Source organism: Miniopterus schreibersii (assembly GCF_964146895.1).
Source record: "Miniopterus schreibersii genome assembly, chromosome: 4".
Lineage (NCBI taxonomy): Eukaryota > Metazoa > Chordata > Mammalia > Chiroptera > Miniopteridae > Miniopterus > Miniopterus schreibersii.
This window is the reverse complement of record NC_138105.1, coordinates 6,089,737-6,107,712: the sequence shown is the minus strand read 5'-3', so window position 1 is coordinate 6,107,712 and position 17,976 is coordinate 6,089,737. Positions and strand designations below refer to the sequence as shown.

The 17,976-nt window shown below is 54.7% G+C and overlaps 1 protein-coding gene across 26 annotated transcripts in view; it reads right to left on the bottom strand.

Moving 5' to 3' along the window:
- Positions 1-17,976, bottom strand: part of ANK2 (ankyrin 2) — a 328,593-nt gene that overhangs the window by 18,244 nt on the left and 292,373 nt on the right. For 18 of the 26 annotated variants that reach the window (XM_081134240.1, XM_081134246.1, XM_081134245.1 and 15 more), the window contains 6 exons: positions 16,788-17,016; positions 15,932-16,057; positions 13,717-13,839; positions 11,882-11,914; positions 10,266-10,287; positions 1,335-7,472 (listed from right to left, as the gene is read on the bottom strand). In XM_081134240.1, coding sequence (XP_080990366.1) covers positions 1,335-7,472; positions 10,266-10,287; positions 11,882-11,914; positions 13,717-13,839; positions 15,932-16,057; positions 16,788-17,016 — 6,671 coding nt within the window. The remainder of the gene's footprint in view (positions 1-1,334; positions 7,473-10,265; positions 10,288-11,881; positions 11,915-13,716; positions 13,840-15,931; positions 16,058-16,787; positions 17,017-17,976) is intronic. The other 8 variants (XM_081134249.1, XM_081134251.1, XM_081134254.1 and 5 more) reach the window with 1 other exon arrangement.

Genomic DNA, 17,976 nt, shown 5'->3' with positions numbered 1-17,976 from the left:
GAAATTGTATTTGCCTGGTTCGGGGAATGGAATGAGGAATTAACCTAATAGAAACCATGAAAACCATGCACTTCCACGTCTCTTCAATCAAGACCAGCCCTGCACAGAATTCTGTGAGCTGTGATTCTAGCAATATTCAGACTTCCCTTCCAAATTATCTGCGAGAACACTGCCCACCAGAAAACAACAATCTCCCTGGTCAAACACCAGGAAACTCGTAACCGGGCTGCAGGCGTGAGCGATGCGTTAGGGCCTCCCCGCACGGCAGGGGCAGCCCGGGTCCCTTCCCATCCAAGGTTCCCACGAGACCGAGACGGCGGGCTGAGCGGACCATATTGGATTTTTTCAGTGGGGTCAAAAACAACACTCGCCTTGGCCTGGTCACCCTAGAAGAGTGGAGGGGAGGAACATGTTTGCAGGTGTATGCTGTATTAGTATGCGTCTTGGGGAAAAGTTTTTGTCCGCTCACCAGGATGTAAGCTCTTATATTATTACCTCCACAAACTATGATTTTCGTTCATGTTTAACCCCCATTAATTGATGGGCAGCTTTTTACATCATGGTATTGTGACATCTTCTATAACTCAAATTTAAGAATAACAGTCTTTATTGGAGAGATACCGGAAGCTCAGACGATGCCTCCTGGAGCCATCTATGGTTTCCATGTCTACCGCTCACAGCCATTGTCCCCTCGCAGTCAACTTACACCATGCAAAGGGCGAGTTTTGTTGTCTGCTGCATCGATCGGGGGCCTTCCCCGCTCACCGGCCACGTCAGAAGCAGCACATTTTACCTTAGGCTCGTTTGTTAAAGTGTTACCAGCAGCATCTGAAATCCAACCTTTCTGAATCAAAAACAGATCCACAGAATTGGAATTTCATGATATATGAAATCTTCTTGAGCGAATGGGCTTCCTAATGATCACAAAATTAAGTGTAAATTATTTTCAAGTACAGAAAGGTAAGAAAAAGCAAAGAATCCTCATAATATAAAATGAGACCCCAAACGCTGCAGTGCAAAGGCAGGCGTGCTTGCTGGAGGCCGGGCCGCCTGCAGGACAACAGAACTCCCAGCGGCTGGCCCCACGCGCAGCGGCCGGCGCAGCCGGGGGCCGCGGCCGGCGTGCTCGTGTTTCCACCGCGTTCTCATTGCTCAATCTTGAGATTGTTTTCACAGACAAGAGTGCACAGAGAAAGCACACAACAGGAGGACTTACACAAACACAGGAGCACTACAGAAAGCTTAGCGAAAGGAGGCACGGGCCACCCAACGGAACAGACGACAGAGCTACACGGGGTCATGACATGCGGGCCCGGGAGTCCCGGCGGCAGTACCTTCAGCACGGCCGAGGCCGTTCTCATCGGGGATGCGCTCAATCAGAGTCTCAATGGACTCATCCCAGATGGGCCTCGTGTCAAAGATGTCCTCGGGCACTGAGTGCTCGGTCTCAACAGGCGGCAGGTTCTCAATCACCGAGACTTCCAGGGCACTACTGCTCTCGTCGTCTGAGGCTGCCTCCTGCTCCCTCTCTGACTGGGTGAGCCTGTCCACTAACTTGGACGCCTCATCGCTAATCTCCTCGAAGAATTCTATGGAGTCCCTGTAAAGGTCAAAGAAGTGCTCCCTGCTTTCCCGGGTGGGGCTCGGGGGCCCCCTGCAGGAAGACGGGCCCCCCCTGCTCTTCACTGGCAGGCGGGAGGCAAATGGCTTGGGTCTCGCGGCCGCTTGCTCGGATTCAAGCGGGAGCTCCTCTGCCCCCTCCCCATTTTCTGCTTCTGGCTCAGCGCAGCTTCGAGGTTTCGCTGCACATCTGGTCTTTGAGTCCAAAGGACTGGCATCGGACTCAGACTTGCTTCGGTCACCTGCCGCTCTGCCTGGCACATCCTGTCCCCGGGGAGCCCCTGTCTTCTGCAGGGATGAGTCCATATGCAAAGGCTGCTGCCCGGCTCCTTGGAGGGGCGTTTTCACGGGGATCTTAGACTTCGGCTTCATCTCCTGCTCCCTCCTGTCCTCATCTGGGCTGGGCAGCAGCCTCTCCTCCTCCGGGGCCGGGGCCGGGGTGGCGGGGGTCCTGGTCCTGACCTGGGCCTCAGACTTGCTCTCGGAAGGAGGTGCGCTCTCCGAGAGTGCGGTGGGGATCTCAATGACTGATTTCTGTTCCTCTGGGGTAGAGCCAGGAGAATTGTCATCCTGATCTGAATATACGGACCTAGTGACGGAGCAGAAGTCCAGCTGAACCTGGACGGCAGGTTCAGGGCTGGGGGGGCTGGCCGTCTGCCTCACGCTGGATGCAGGAGGCACGGTGCCCCTGTGCGTCGGGGGCAGGTCCTCGGTGCCCACGGAAGCAGCCTCTGCTCCAGCCATGTCCACAGAGGCCGGGAGCCCTGCCTGGGAGCAAAGGTGACCTTCTGAAGCTGGGGTTCCCCCTCCTTCCTCACTCAGGTCATCGGGGAGCACGTTGGCCTCGCCTGCGTCTTTTGGTTCTGAGTGTGCCAGTGTCTGAGCCGGTGTCTCCGGCCCTGAGGCCTCAGCAGCAGCACCCCCTCCAGTCACGGCCTCAGAGATGGTCTCTTCCCCGGATTCTTGCCCAATTTGGAAAAAGTGAAAACTCTCATCTGCATAGGACCTTTTGGTCATATCGATGGCACCGCTTCGGGTCATCTCGAACAACTTGCCCTCCTGGAAGAGAAACGGGTTCTGCTCACTGGTCGGGGTCCCCTCTTCGGTGGGGGTTCGAGCAGGAGTGGTGTCCGGGGTGGTGCCCTGCGACCGTCTGTCCGCCATCAAACCAAACACCTTCTGCTCCTCCTCCTTCACACGGGCCTCAAAGGCCGCGTCGTCCTCGCGGATCTCGCTCCAGGAGCCGGGACCCGCCTCGGCGGTGGTGATGACGACCTGGCTCACGCGCTCGCCCGCGCCTGCCGAGCAACTGGGCGGAGCGGGCCGCGGGGAAGCAGGGGCGCCATCCGTCCGCACCCCCCACAGGGCACTGTCCTGTGTGGGTTCTACTTCCTGGCTCTCAAAACTCAATTCTTTGCTTGAAACGGTTCCCCTAGAGGAGCAGGCCCCCTCCCCGCCACCGACAGAGGACGTGCCTGTCACGGCACACGCGTCAGAAGAGTGAGAACTTCCGTGTCCCGCATCCGTCTGGGCTTTGCTTTCTTTGCTGGAGAAGAAAGACTGGGGAGGAACGTTTTCATACGGGCTTATGACCTGGAGATCATGGACTCCCTCGGTCTCGGGGGGGTCAGGCCCAGGGACATCCACGGATGGTCTGCGCATCTGTGTCGTGATGGATGAGCCGAGGGCGGGGCTGCCCTTCGGGGAGCTCTCAGAGGCGTGGTCCGTTTCTGTGGCCCCGTCTGTCGGGGAAGAGGTAGAAATGACGGCTCCATCTGACCCTTTTCCTTCAGAGGCTGGACACTCAGGCGCAGGGGACAAATATGAAGAGCCTCCACTGGGGCCATCAGTGTGTGGAGATGCCACTGGAGAAACGTGGAGCTCTTCCCCCGAGTCCCTCTCGCCAGGGGCCCACAGGGCTGCCGGGCCCTCGGAGGTGACCAGCCCCTCACTGGCGTCAGCGCTGGGGGGGCCACAAGGGTCCAAGCTTTGGGGGCTGCCCGCCGCACACCCATGGCCCGCACAGAACTGTGTCTGACCGGCACCCCTGCTTACATCATCGGGAGCCGCACCCGGGCCTCCGGCGGGACCCCCGCAACTGTCCTCAGGCACGTGAGGCCCAGCCCCTCTCTCTCCTGATTTCCCGGGCTCTTCCTGAGCATCTCCGTTCATCCTGAAGGTGTATCGCTTGGAAGCGGCTGGCTGGAGCTGCACTTCCTCGGGACTGGAGTTCGAGTCCAGGCTGGACAGGCGAGGGGACGGCGGCTGCACGCGAATGACTGGCTCCGGGAGGAGGTCGGGGTCGGCGCCCGCGGCCAGCTGCCTCAGCTCAGGCTCGCTCTCCGAGGACGAGGCCGTCCTGCCGTCGGCGGGCACCACAGGGACGTCCCCCTCGTCCTCAGCGGGCCGCCCGCGCGGAGCGCCCGCCGCGTCCGCTGGCCCCTCGGTGCCCGGCTCGGGGGACGAGGCGCACTCCTCGGGCCTGGGCTCTCTCCTGCCGTCTCTCTTCTGCCTGGCTTCCTGCTCGAGCTCCTCGAAGGTTTTGATTTTGGCGACCATCTTAAACATCTCCTCCTCGGGGGTGAACCGCCTCTTCTCCCCGCTTTCCGAGTCGTCCTCCTCTGCGCATTCCTGGATCACAGCTGGCTTGGGGGCGCCAGCCTCTGAGGCCTTGGGCGTGACCTCGTAGCTGATCTCTTCCGAGCTGGGGGTGTCAGGAGAGAGGGGGCTCTTCCCCGAGCTCTCCACGAGCGAGGTCTGCTCCAGGCTGTCGTCCTCGGTGCTGCCGTCGGGGTCTCGGAGCAGCCGGGACCGCACGGAGGCCGCTTCCGCCAGGAGCTCTGCTTTGGCGACAGCTGTGGGGAGAGGAAAGCGCCCCGGGAGGATGCCGGCCTGCGTCTTTGGTTCCACGGGGCTGCTTTCCAGGGAGTCGCGGCACGGGGACTCTCTCAGGGGACTGGGCTCCAGGGAGTCCGGGGTTTTGTGCGAGGAGTTGTCCTCCAGCACGGGGCTGGCCTCCAGGGAGTCTCTGTGGCTCACCGCCAGGGACTCGTCAGCCCCGGGGCTGAGGACCTCGGTGTCGGGGCGAGGGAGCGCCAGCGCCAGCGCCGGGGGGCTGCGGGGGGCAGCCTGGGACTGGCCAGTCCTCACAGGGAGGTCAGGAGGTGAGGGCCGGGGGCTTGTGGGTCCCTGAGGTCCAGGTAGGGCCTGTGTCTTAGGGGCAGGTGGTCCGGCATCACAGGGCACGTCCGTGGTCAGCCCGGCGGGTGCTGCTTCTGCTGAGGACACAGCGCCGTGCCCCAGGCCATCGCGCTCCAGTTTGGGGCCCGTCTCTCCAGAAGGGTCCGGGGTGGCCTTCACGCACCCTGCCCCAGGCTCTGAGCCCTCGGCCACAGCTGCGCCAGGCCCTTGGGCACCGTCGGGAGTGTCTTCGGCGGGGGGACACTCTTTACCTGAATGGACGTCTGTTCCTGAGGTGGTCATGTCACTGGTGTCCCCTGTGTGATCCTGGCTCCTCTTTGGTGAGGAAGAAAGGCTCTCGGGGCTCGTCTCGGGCGTCTCCGCCAGGCCCTCGTGCTTGTAGCTCTCCTCTGAACTGACCTGGGGGGTGCCCTCCATCAGGCTGCCGCAGGGAGACGCTGCCAGCCCGTCCTGCCGCAGGCTTTCGCAGCTGCCGTCCAGGCGGGCGGGGGGGCTGGGGAGCAGCTCGCCGGGCTCCGGCGGGAAGGCCCTGCGGAAGGGGCTGGTGAGCACCTGCTCCAGGACCAGCCGCGCCTCCTCGGGCTGCGGCGCCTCCCTGTGGCGGAACCGCTGGTACTGGTCGTTGTCCTCCAGCTCCTGCCTGATGGCCTCCGAGAAGTCGGTGGAGGCCCTGCGGTCGGGGCTGATCTGGAGGCTCCCATCTCCCCGCCCGTCCGGCTCCTCCCCAGGGGCCGGTCCCACAGGTGGCAGCGCCCTGTGGCTGGGGTCCGGCTCCTCCCCAGGGGCCGGTCCCACAGGTGGCAGCGCCCTGTGGTTGGGGTCCGGCTCCTTCCCTCCCACGGCATCTCCTCTCCGCCCCGAGGCACCGAGGGGCCCTCCTCTGGGCTCCGCAGCCGCGGCCCCCAGGAATCTCTGGCCTCGTTTGATGCCCTGACTCTGGGTTTTCTGTGTCTCCTTCTGGGCTGGTATCTGCCCCTTTTCGGCTTCTGCCCGGACTTTGCCCCTTTCCTGCAGCTGCTTTGGTTTGGCAGCCTTGTGCTCAAAGAGCCCCGCCTTGTGTTTGGACGGGTCCTGACCTGACTGAAAGGCCTTCATCAGCTCCCGCACGGACATGGTCTCCGAGATCCGCTCTGTTTTTGAGGTGGGGGACACGGGGGCTGCCTTTTCTGTTTTCCCAGAAGGGGACACGGAGAGGCGCCTCTCGGTCTTCCCAGAGGCCAGGCCGGGTGGGTGCTTTTCCATTCTGGCAGCCGGTGACGCAGGCAGGCGTTTGTCTGTCTTCCCAGGTGATACAGGGGGATGCTTCTCCGTCCTTCCCGACGGTGACACAGGTGGGCGTCTGTCTGTTTTACTTGAAGGTGACACAGGTGAATGTTTCTCAGTTTTACCAGATGACGACACAGGGGACTGTCTCTCAGTTTTCGTCGAGGGAGACACGGGCGAGTGTCTGTCGGGTTTCGTCGAGGGAGACACGGGCGAGTGTCTGTCGGGTTTCGTCGAGGGAGACACGGGCGAGTGTCTGTCGGGTTTCGTCGAGGGAGACACGGGCGAGTGCCTCTCGGTCTTACTCGGTGGTGACGCTGGAGGATGCCTGTCGGACTTTGCCGAGGCCAGGGAGGCGTGTCTGTCTGCTTTGGAGGAGGGGGGCGCCGGTGCCCGCCTGTCCGACCTCAGCGGGGGGGCCGCCGCCGGGGGCCGGGAGCTGACCCTCCTGGGCGCCTCCTCTTTGCCCTTGACTCGGACGGGCAGCTTGCTCTGCCCTTTCCGCTCCTCCTCCACCCGCTGCTGAAGGGCCTGCACTTTGTCCCTGATGGGCCCGATGGGCGTCTCTTCTACCAACGGGGACGTGGCCTGTCCCATGGGCAGGGGCTCGGGGGCCGAGCCCGGGCCTTCTTCTAGGGACTCTTCCGAGCTACCCTTCTTAAGTTCCGTCTTGCCCGCGGCAGCCTGAGAGCCTTCCTCCTTCTGCTTCAGCTTTTCCTTCAGTTTCCTTCGCACCGGCTTCCTCACCCCCAGGCCCGGCGCGTGCTGCTTCTGAGCGCTCTGCGTCTCGTCTCGGGGAGCGTCCTTCCCTGGGCTTCCAGAGCGCCTGTCCCCGGCCCCACGGGGCACCGGTCGCGGGTCTTCAGGAGCAGCCGTGTAGGAGTTCAGATCCTCAGTGAGGTAGTTCACCAGCCCAGTGGCGTCCTTCTGTCCCTGTGCCGGGGTCTCCCTCTCTAGTCTAACTTCTACACAGGGGACCTCGGGGGCCTCCAGGGGTGCCCTCTGCCTGGCTTCCGCTATGTCCTCGTCACTAAGCAGCACCCACTCCTCGTCCCCCAGCTCCCCGCCGGGCCGGGCGCCTGGCCCATGGCCCTCGCCCTCCGAGCAGGGGCCCCCCCTCAGGATCTCATTCACTTTCTCCAGGTCCTCCTTAACTCTCTCCACGATCTCAAAGGGCTCCCCGGGCTCCTCCTCGGCAGCCCCGGCCGGCGCCCTCCCCCTGAGAGGCCCTGCCCTGCCAGGCGCGTCCGCGGTCAGGAGGGCGGTCATCTTCATCAGGTCCTGCTTCATCTCCGAGACCTCCGAGAGCAGGTCTGGGCTCGCCAGGACAGGGACGTCAGTGGCCAGCTGGCTTTTCAGGACAGGTGTTTCTGTAGACTCTGTGTCATCTTTGACGCGGATGAGAAACATTGAAAGTAAAACGGAAATCAAAAGAGAGGTTGGCAAACGTAATCAGGACCCAATGACACTGTCTCTTCCTGTCGTGGTGGGAGGGACAACAAACGGGCTGGGATGGCGGATCCACAAGGCCTCGGGACACAAAAGCAAAGCAAGGCCAACAGAAAAAACTGAAAAGGGACACGAGCAGGAAATAACTTGCTTAATTTTCTCTCTTGCAGCACATCCACACACAACAGAGCAAACGGACAGCGGGCACACGGACGGCGTCACAGACCGGAGCAGGGGCGAGCACGGCTGGAGGGCACCGCGGCATCTCAAGATTGTTCAGAGGTTACAGGTCGATGTGGAAAGAAAAATAAACGCGGGAGAAAGGAGAAGGCATTAGAAACTGCAGAGGGCTCATTTCCTCGGGGAGAGGGCCGGTCAGCAGCAGGCTCAGGACAAGGTCTCGCCGTGCGTGCGCGATCTGGTGGAGCCGTCCGGAGCCCAGCAGTCCGCTCCGCCGCACGGCACCGAATACAGGGCATCTGAACCCGCTGCCAACCGGCAGCTCAGCCAAGGAGACGCACACCCAGCAGGGACACACGCCCTGTGCGGAGAAGCTGGCCCTTCCTCGGAGCAACTCCTTGTTAGACACTACGGGGCGGGCCGGGGAGGGAGAGGAAGGAAAGAAAGGAAAACAACAGACAAACCAGGATGAGGAAACTTCTGTGTGAGTCCGAAGTCAGAATGGGACGCAGGGCAGCCCCCGTGAGAGACGGGCACACGGCACACGCACGGTTAGGTAAGCCAAGTTATTTCCATGCAAAGCAAAGGGAGGTGGGGTCAACGGGCGGGGCGGGCAGGAGGGTGTCAGACACGGACAGGCGCTGGCACAGACGCTGCTGTGGTGAGGCCGGGCACGGCCCGCGGCGGCCGTGGAGCGCGGGTGCTCAGGGCATGGCCGGGGCCCGCTCCGCCAACCCAGGACGCAGCTGCGGCTTGGGACCGGCTCGGGAAGGAGCAGGACGGTCCCCCCACAAAGCATTGCCTGGACATGATTTTATATCCAGATGGACATTATTTAATAATTGTCTTTAGACAAAAAGAAAACCAAACATGAGTCTATATCTAAAAATCTAAAACATTTACAACACCTAGGAGGGCCCAGGAGGGTCCAGGCCTGATAGCAACACGGTAGGTTTCCTCGACCACTATTGAGCCAGATCCTTGGATTGACTTAACCCGAGTTTGTATCCAAAGAACAAAGAAACCAATCATTTAAACAAACACACAGTGGTTCTGAGCGAGAAAGTGGGAGAACAAAAAAAATCTCTTTCAAAAAGGACGGCATGTCATCTTTCTAATAAACAAAAATGCCTTCTCTTGAAAGAATGGGTATTTGCTGAGGAGATATCCTCTGTGAATATGCATTTATAAAAAGGTATTAAAATAATTTATATCGACACAGATTTGTTCAAATATAAAAATAAAATGAAAACATCCAGAATTTCAAATGTTCTAGTTCTGAGTAATGATTTATAAGGAGGGTAAGGAGACTCAATTAAAAGCATTTCTGTAACATAGCAGTAAATTATACTGTGCTAAAATAATTTTTTAAAAGCTCTCAGATCATTGTACGGGGCTGGATGACCATATTAACAGTTAATCAAAATAAATACAGTCGCCCAGCTGGTGTGGCTCAGTGGTTGAGCACCCGTCCGTGCACCAAGAAGTCACTGGTTCCATTCCTGGTCCGGTTCAATTCCTGGGTTCAGGCTCAGTCCCCAGTAGCGGGTGTGCAGGAGGCAGCCGGTCAATGACTCTTGTCATTTATCTCTCTCTCCCCCTCTCCCTTCCTCTGTCTCTAAAGTCAGTAACATATTAAAAATAAATACAGTTAATAAAAATAAATCTTAAAATGAATAAACATTAAAAATTAAATTCTTTTCCTGAATATTTGGGGCAAGAGCAATAAATAAATAAGTAAACCCTAAAAAATTCAAGTTCTTCCTTCCGTACAAGAAGCCAGAATCACCAGAAACCCAGGGACGTACGGTGTGGATGGGGCACGACAGCCTCCGGGGAGTTCCGAGAGCTTGCTAAGGTCCGACACCCACCTCCCTCGGTGCTAGATTACTCTGGGGATCTGCGTCATTATTTAGGGTTAGCTCCATAACAACAGGCTGCTGCGGTTAGTGATTTCATCCGGGAGGCTTTAATTTTTTAATTCATGGCTCTTTTTTTCCCCGGAAAGTTTTCACGAGAGTCTGGCAGCCCGGGGCCCACAGACACCGGTGACCTCACCACAGCAGGGCGCGGGGGCCGGCTCACGCCGGGGACTGACGACGGCATCGCTCCCGCAGGGGCCGCCACGGGGACAGCGGGCTCCGAGCCGAAGGCGGTGCGGCCGATGCGAGCGAGATGCTGCCGTGTCAGGGCGTGAACACGAGATGACGAGGCTACGCCAACGGACGGACAGAAACGGTCAGTGGGCTTCCGAGAAGCGGAGCAGCGGGTTCCCAGGGATGCGGGGAGAGAGGGATGCGGGGAGAGAGGGACGCGGGGAGAGAGGGATGCGGGGGGAAAGAATGAGACAAGCCTCATTGCGCTTTGCCACCAGCTAGTCAGAAGTTAGATGCGTCGTAATTTAACTGGCAAAGCTGCTTTTCTAAATACGATCACTCTGAATATAAAATGTAACTGTCACAGGGTTAGTGATGGCAACCGCTCGCAGCTTAACCCATGCTTGTCCTTACTGCAGCCAGCTTTCACACGGTTCGTTCTACTTAAAATCTTACTTTTTTCTGATGTCATATCGATCTGAAAGAAAACATACACAAATTGAATGGTTACAACAGCGTCCTGCCTCCCGGCCCCCCCGAGCTGGGTCATAACCACACGCATGGGGACACCACGTGCTGGTGGCCACGGCCGTGGCGACACCTCTTCCTCACAGTTTCCTTCATTCTTACCCAAACTTGGAAAAACTATTCTCCATCCAGACACACGGGTGAGAAGCCCTTTCTAACATGTTATTCCGGGGCAGGGGTGGCCCCGGGCGCTCATGTCAGAGGTGCATGCTCGTTAGCGGAAAGCCAGCGAGGGGGGCAGGCAGTGGTGGCAGCTTAGCTGAGAGCAAACAGCACGCAGGGCGTGCGGCCCACAGACACGACGCCACTGTCATTCTGAGAAGCCAGAAGCGCCTTCCTGAAGAGAAGGCAAACTTCGCCGGTCATCCTGAACAGCTCCTGAAACTAGTCAATCGAAAACCGTGACGCTCAGGGAAGGATCGTCTGAACGAAGCTAAGCTGGCACCACAGCGGCGCTCCTGCGCTGGGAGGTGCGGGGGTCTCCTTCCGTCCAGCCTTGGTGAGCGAGTCACCAGGTGCAGGAAGGACGTGGAGTGGGGGACAGAGACTGGTGACACGGCAGGACGAGTCTGTACCCCCCTCTTGTCCTGCTCAGTGAAAAGGGCGAGTCCGGGGCTGCTCTGGACCGCAGGCCTTGCATGTTAAGCGGGCGGGTACACGGGCATTTGTTACACTTTTCTTTATATTTTTGCATTTCAAATCCATCAGAATAACATTAAAAATAAAACTAGTATATTTGAAAACATTTATATGCAACCAATAACTGCATTTGTCTATCTTAGAAACAGGACCAATGTGTTAATTGGTAAACATAAAGATTTCCCAATGATTTCTTTCATTCCTATGACAATGTTTGGGCATTTTCAGATTTCGCCAAGGGAAACAAACTTATACCAACTTGAACTACAGAAGCAGGGGCAATGAAATGGCTACTTATTCCAGGTACCCTCCCTAGACAGCTTCCTTCACCCGTGACCGGGACACAGCCCCACACAGGGCTCACACTCGCTCTGCATCTGACGTTATCGTCCGATGGATGAACTACATTAACTACATGCTCCCTAGTTTCGGTCTCAGTGGTTCTCAAACTTTCTGGTCTTAAGACCCCTTTAACTCCTAAAAATTACTGAGGAGCCTGAGGAACTTTTGTTTATGTTTGATACACGTAAATGAATATTTATTAAAAAATCAAGCTGAGAAAAAGTGGAACCCAAGTACACACAGGCACACATTCCAGGGTGCCGAGTGCGTGGCCTCCCAGGTGACGCAGCCTCGGAAACCTCGGCTGAGGACATGCCGGTGAAAAGGCAAATAAGGGCTCAGCTCTGTCACGGAAGAGTTTTCACCGCCAGGCATCTGCCGACCAGCCTTTGAGAACCACAGAGGTAACGGTTGGGCCTCCAGCAGTTGGTAGAGAAATGAGCATTACTGCAGAGACAGGGTAACAAGTCACAGGCAGGAGCGACTGTTCCCACACGCACAGCCTCTGAGAACACGGGTGCGGGTGCTCTAACCAGTTACAAGCGACAAGGTCACACAATTACCTCTTCCTCCTGCTCCTGATCTGACTCTGAATCCTTGCCGCCCCGACGCCGCATGGGAGGGGAGAGAGCAGGGAGAGCAGAGTTTAGGAGACAGGTCAAGACCCCCACCAACACCCACGGGCAGCGCTCAGTCGGGGCTCTTGTTCCCACTCAGTTCCCCAGACAGGCACAAAAATCAAAAAGGACCGATTTAAACGCAAAAGCCTGGAGACTCAAGAGACAAGAGAACCAAAACTACAAATATAGCAGCCTCACGGTCGGACACTTGGTGGATTAGATGGCAGGCGTCTGCGGGAGTGGTGATACTGGCTGGAAAGAGGGAGAGCCACAAATACGCGTGTGGCCACGTCGTGGGGTGCACGGCACCATACAGAGCTCCACTGTCACGGAGAGCCACTACCCCCGGGCACAGCTGAAGCACACAAGGTTGGCACTTCTTTCTTTTTGTTTTGAGTCAGTTATTACTAAATGGAAAGCCTTCCTGGACCATGACCGCATCAGTCACTGTGTCTGATCTGTAAAACGTAAAAATAAACTCGCCCTGGCAGGTGTGGCTCAGCGGGTGGGCATCGTCCAGGCACAGGCACCGAAAGGGGGTGGGTGCCATTCCCCACCGGGGCCCATGCCCAGGCTGTGGGCTGGATCCCCAGGAGGGGGTGTGCAGGAGGCGGCCGGTCACAGTGATGTTTCTCTCTCCCCCTCTCCTTTCTCTCTCTAAAAATCAATGGAAGTATCAGAATAAATAAACGCTTTCTTTACAGCACATTGAAAGCTCACTGAAATCAGAGCTCATTACTTTTATGGAGAGATAAAATTTATTTTTATCAAATAAGAATTTACGATGTTAAATATGACGTGAGCTTTTCTCTATGTGACCGATCTCTATGTACAAGAATAACTCACTCAGAAAAGCAGACTGGTGGGTAAAAAGCAGTACAGGAAGTGCTGTGTTTCGCGGAGCCAGGTTTAGGACTTTAAACGTATTTCCCCTCCGCCAGGTCTCACCTGCCACTATGCGCCCTGTCCCCAACCCAGGCACACAGACAGGTGGCCACACCTCCTGCGCAGCGCTGGGTGGGCGCTTCCCACTAGGAAGGGATACTGGTTAAAAATATTTTTAAATAAACAAAGTTACCCCCAACATATGATTCATTCAGTTGTCTTCTTTGGTTTGATGGAGTAACGAAAAATACTGCTATATAATCAAGAGTAATTACAGAGTAATTCTGCAGTGGGGAGGGGTCTGCATAGAAAGTAATACCTGTGGTTGGACCTGTAGTTGGACATTTCAACAATGTTTCAAATCTGCTCCTTGAAATATGGGATTATTTTGTACTAATCATATTAAAATAGTTGAAAAAATTAATTTCCTACTTCTAAAATATGACAGGTTATAAAATGAACAGGTAATTACTTTAGCAACAAGAGGAAACAGTGAGGTTTGCTCTGAATGTAATATTTAGATCCCACCTATGAGCTGGTGGAGAACAGAACCTAATGGCCCAAAATGTTTGGGTACCAGAGGCCCCAGCATGGTCCCAGAAGGCCGCATAAAAGCAATAATGAAGACAAAGTCAGTTATTTGCTTTTAAAAATTAGTCCAAAATGTTAAATCTTAAATTCAAGTTTTCTGTCTTCCATATCCAATATGTATTTATAGAAATTCTTCCATCAAAATGAATTTGATGTGAAATGAGGTAGAGCCACTTTTTTCCTCACTTCAATGGAAAATCACAAATTTGACAGGAAATCCAAAATGACTATCTTTTATGTGACCAAGAGCCTGAAGCCAAGCCCCACACTTCCTGAATGCACGGCAGCAGGCTTGGCAATACCTTTATGTAGACGGGCAGGGTGATGTTTAAGTTGCAAATAGCTTGGTGCACCAGGCCTCGTGTGGATTTCGGCTCCTTCATAAATGATAGTCGTCCGCACGGTTCCTGAGTCGTGTCTCGGACCTTGAATGAGAAAGGCACGTGAGTCACCCACACGGGGCGCACGGCTTCTTTAAGCAGGCGATGCCCCAGAAAATCGGGGAAAGCACAACCCCTCTGAGCGCGCTGAGTAAGGGTGCCAGGCTGTTCCTTTCTTCTGGTTCTAGTATCATTTAAAATGACTTTTTTTTTTTTTATCATTCAGCTTTTTAAAAAAATTGTGGTAAAATATGCATAACAAAATTCACCCTCTCCATTTTCACACGTACCCCTTTTAAGTGTGCAATTCCGTGGCACTGAGCACACTCAGTGGGCTGTGTGATCATCACTGCTATGCAGGACTTGTCATTATCCCAACAGAAGCTCCGCACCCACCACCTGGAACCGCCCATCTCCTCCGCCTGCCCCCAGGCTCGATTCTACCTCATCTCTACATTTGCCTCTTCCTGGGGCCTTGGCTAGACGGACAGGACTGTCCCTTTGTGACTGGTTATTTTCACTTAGCCTATGTCTTCAAGGTCCACCCATGTGGTAGCGTGTGTCAGAATTTCACTGCTTTTTAAGGCTGAATAACACTCCACTGCATGGACAGGCCACATCTGGTTTGTTCATTCATCTGTAAATGGATACCTGAGATGTTTCCACACTTTGGTGAGTGATGCCTTTACGAACACTGGCGTGAACGTGGCTGAGGCCCTGCTTTCAGTTCTTTTGGGCATCTGCCTAGAAGTACAATGACTGTCCTGTGGTCGTTCTATGTCTCACTTTTTGAGGACTCACTGCACTGTTTCCACAGGGGCTGCGCCTTGCGATCTTCCCACCAGCAATGCATCAGGGTCCCGGCGTCTCCACATCTCACCAACACTGGCTAGATTCTGACTTGTTTTTTCTATAATAGCCACTCTAATGGGTAGAGAGCACTGCCTCACTGTGGTTTGAATTTGACTTTTCCTAAGCTGTTGAGCATCTTTTCATGGGCTTACTGGCCATCTGTACACCTTTTTTGGAGAAATGTCTATTCAAGTCCTTTGCCCATTTTTGTGTTGGGTTGTTTATAAATGACTTTTGCACATCAACAATATCAAACGTTAGTTTAATTGGACAGCTGTTCACGTTGAATGGCGCCAACACCCCTCAGCAGCAGGCTTCATGCGATGATCTGTTAGAACCTAGCTTTAATCAGGCAACAACCCAACAGGAATGGCACAACGAGAGACTCGGCAGAGAGCTTGGGAAAACTGAATAGGCCTCGAAAACTAAACAGGTTGACGGACTCATGCTTGGAGAAACCATGAGGTTTTCAGGTAGTAAAAGGATCACCAATGACCAATTGCTTGGGAATCAGTAGTCTGAGGTTGGACTAGTGAAAAGCTGAGGGAACCCAGTCCCTGCCCTGTGAGGAGGGGCATCGGGACCTCCAGAGAAGTGAAAGGCCTTGTGAGACAGTCAATGAATGGACGGAGAAACAGAACAGGACAGGAGGAATTGTAACGTCCTTTCTATTTCATGAACTTCTCATTTACACATTTTTGTCCCCCCTTAGGCTTGGAATCCAGAAGGAGACCTGTATTTATCACAGCCAAACTCCAATCCTGGATGAATGCTCTGAGTCAGAGACGACAAACTCACAGTGCACAGAAGGGGATCCATAAATGTTGAATGAATCTGTGAAAGTATGTCCAGTCTGCAGCTCTGTCTGGGATAAGCTCTAATTAAATTGAGTGGGATCCTAGGCCTTTTGTGAGCTTTTGTTACCCCAAATTGTCACTTAGAACTCTTTTGGTCTCATTTGTGAAGTTCACACATTTTAAAGAATGTAAGCACAAATATTTAAAAGAAATATTACTTTAGAAAGAGAGAGACTTCCTTTAAAATTTGAAAAAGAAAAGCCAGCTTTTCTAATTAATGAATTGGCTATTTGTCCTTAAACACAGTCTTAAAGCTGAATTTGAGCTTCAAAAATGAAAGTAGTTGGTTTTCCAGAACTTTACAATTTTATAGACATGGTTTAAATAATCACTGGAAATGACTGAAAAGGAAACATTCTCTCCCAAAGGAAGCCAAATCCTTACTTGATCTTGAATAAAATGTGTTTAAAACTCCATGTAGATGTTACCTTGACAAAGAGAGGAAGTCTGTTTTCTTTAAAGGCAAAAAAACTGAATATATGATGTTGGCCGCTCTTGGTTAGCGGCACGAGGTTGCCGAAACAGTCGACGTAGATGGGCTTTCCCTCCAGCACCTGGTGGAGCAGAGAAAAGTAACAGGACTCCAGTAGCTGCAATTATTTCTTGTTATTGACACAGGGGAGCGGTGGTGCTACTCGGAAGGTTAAAACCTGCAAACGGCAATCTGTAATTTGTCTCCCCTGTAGGAAGGCACGTCTCCTCCTTGAACCACCCCCTTCTACTCCTATGGGGCCTTCAGGTGCATGGTGGCATCTAATGGCGATGTCCTTGTTTCTAACACTGTATCACATCACCCCCAAACTTAAGTTTCGATTGGGCAATTTTTGCATCCCAATGAGTCAGGTTACTCGACCTCGCTATCCAAATCCACACTGATGAGAAGCTCTGAAATACAAAGAATTAATGCAGAAAAGCCCAGACAGCACACGTCCACGCTTACGCTAAGGACGTACTTCCCGACTTTTGGCTTTACTACTAAAAGTTAGTAAGAGGAGAGATAAAACCACCTAAGCTGTTACCATCGCTTTCGCACTTCATCAGTAAGTCTGAACTTCCCCTGTGATCTTTCAGAGAGGCCCGTTTCCTGCTCGTGGATGCTGAGATCGTCCCACGGGACAGGTCCAAGCCGCCAGAAAGAGCTGATCTGGGGCTTTGACCTTCAAACTGGTCAGGATGTGGATTGGTCTTTTTTATTTAGGGCTCTACTTATTAAATACAATTTTGCATATGATGTATTAACAAAGGTATAAACTACGTATCCACACGTTGGTTTTGAAAACGCACCTCCACATCCCGGCTCCTGGCCACCTCCGCAAAGTTCTCCTGCTGCTCAAGGGTCTTGTCCACCCTGTCGTCAGTCATGCAGAAGCACCTCAACCTGGCTTCAATGGGGTCGTGGGACTTGGCAAACACCACGAACTTGGCCATGTAGGGCACACAGATGATTTCTCTGTACACTTGTGAGGCAAAGGTCACGGATTCCTGGATTTGTCGACAGTCTATCAGCCAGAACCTGTACAACAATTTTAAGTTGGTTATCTGAAATCAGTGTACACTTGGGGAAAAACCACAGTTCCTTCAATATGATCAAAGTAGTCGTCAAACGCCTCTTGGGAAAGGAGGGAGGGAGACGGGACGGGGAGAGACCGGTACGGGGCAGGCGAGGGCAGGAGGGGCCAGAGGGCAGCGCAGTGGTCGCCGCCAACTACTAGACCCACATTTGTGCTTTTCTTCCTTGGAAACGCTTCTGAGGGCCCAGTCTTCTGAAATCTGACCCCCGGGTCCCAGCACCGTCAGTGAGATGAGCCTGGAGCCATCACCATGGGACCTCACCAGGGAGCTTCTACGCCCCTCGATCCCCCCAACCTTCCTCTCATTTCCCGAAACGCTTCTCAATAAAATCTACCCAGCGTTTCCCTAGCTCCTCTCTCCTCCCCCCAAACCTCTCATCACCGAGGCTTGATCAGTCCAGCCACCTGGACGTCTGCTTTCTCGTCAGAACTCGTGGGTCCTGCTGGGCGTGGCTCCGCGAGGAAACCACGACTTTGGGACTGGCTCATGTCTGGTGGCCTCACGGAGCCTATGGTCAGCCACTTCCCCTCAGCATCGCTGGGTTCAGTGCAGGGACACTGCTGAAGCTTCACGTCCCTCCCCAACCGTCCCCCCGCCCCGGGCCCTAAGAGGGACAACCGCACTGAGAAAGCCGAGGCCACCGGGTGGGCATCTCCTCAAAATGCCGTGCACAGTCCTGCAGGGCATCACCACGCCCTGTCGCTCCGGGACCTCGCCGCCACGGCCGCCTCCTTCCCCGGACTCCCTCCCGCGGTCCCTCCGAGGCCCCGAGCGCCCCTTCCCGCAGCCTGCTTCCTCCAGCGGCTCATCCCTCTCTCTTTCTCATTTGCTTTAGGAGAAATATGTATGTAACATAAAATGTATGTCACTGGCATCATGTACGTTTACAACACGGTGCAGC